The 1170-nt window shown below is 30.6% G+C and overlaps 2 protein-coding genes across 2 annotated transcripts in view; both read right to left on the bottom strand.

The window, feature by feature from the left end:
- gja10b (gap junction protein alpha 10 b) overlaps positions 1 to 1170 on the bottom strand; it is a 75639-nt gene that overhangs the window by 22518 nt on the left and 51951 nt on the right. The gene's annotated exons all lie outside the window — the stretch shown is intronic.
- The window catches only part of casp8ap2 (caspase 8 associated protein 2), a gene marked incomplete in the record, with an annotated part of 20480 nt that overhangs the window by 10837 nt on the left and 8473 nt on the right, over positions 1 to 1170 (bottom strand). Inside the window, 1 exon segment of the mRNA XM_014022961.1 lies at positions 825 to 940. Coding sequence (XP_013878415.1) covers positions 825 to 940 — 116 coding nt within the window.

Raw genomic sequence — 1170 nt, 5'->3', positions numbered from 1 at the left:
GGGTCGCATTATGCTCAAGATCGCTTTATACATGAATATGAAAAAAATAAACAGAAAAAAACAAACAGAACACAGGCTAAAATGAGCAGAATACAGGCCATTGGCAACAGACTGTATGCTGACAAACTAAAAGCAAAAGAAACAATTTTAACATTAGCAAAACAGATGTTTACGCTAAGGTTGGCTAAATTAAGCTTAACTTTATCAAAACTGTAGCTAAAAATAGCCAATCGGATCCTAAAAATAAAAAGGAGCATACTGTAACATTAGATAAAAGCCTAACGTAGCAAAACTTTAGCTAAAACTAAGAAAACTAAGAGTAAGTATGCTGGAGTGGATTTCTAAAAGAACAGTGTTTTTCAAGGAAGAGTTTGCATTTCTGCAGAAAAGTTAATTTTACATCAAGTTAAATTATGTTAAAGTATAAAAGTTTCAAAAAACAATTTATAACACGCTATTCTTAATCAAGCCAAATGTTTTGATATACAAATGAATGAAATAGAACAAAGTAAGCCGAAATTGATGACTTTTCTTTTAAAAATATTTAAAAGTAGATTCTTGTCTTCAGACCAAATTATGAAAATATAAACTGATGAGAATTTTTCTTTAAGTTTTAGTGTCAGCGTGATATATTTTTCTAAACTTCAGTACTCCTTACTGAGAAAACACTGGTTTACAACACAAAAGATGGCAACACGCAGCTACAAATAATCTTGCCACAACTTTATTTTTCAAGGATTTTGTTGATTTTATAGCTCTGTACGCTACTGTGAAGCACATATAAAAACAGGAATATGTTACTGTATTTTTGTAACAAAACATACCTTTGGGTCAACCTTTGAATCTCAGCATCTTTTCGTGTTACTTCAAGCCGAGCTGTCCGTAAAAGTGCAGAAAGGTTTTTTTTAAGACAGAGGTTCTCTCTGTTTAAACTGGTATTCTGTCAATAAAAGGACACAAACAGGTTGGGGTTAGTGAAYGTTTGGTAGAGACATGGAATATTTAATTTGAAATAGTGGTGTATTTAAAGGACTGCAACTTTTAAAAGGGATCCCCGATTAGTTGCAACATTAGACTTTATTTGATAAACATTTATTTTAACTGTAAAATAAAGACTGTAAAAATACTGTAGGCTTTGTAGTTTTGTATGTTTTAAAAAATATATATTTT

Source organism: Austrofundulus limnaeus, unplaced genomic scaffold (genome assembly GCF_001266775.1).
Source record: "Austrofundulus limnaeus strain Quisiro unplaced genomic scaffold, Austrofundulus_limnaeus-1.0 Scaffold351, whole genome shotgun sequence".
In the NCBI taxonomy this organism is placed as follows: Eukaryota; Metazoa; Chordata; class Actinopteri; order Cyprinodontiformes; family Rivulidae; genus Austrofundulus; species Austrofundulus limnaeus.
Note: the sequence above shows the minus strand (reverse complement) of the source record. Positions and strands in the feature narration are given on the sequence as shown.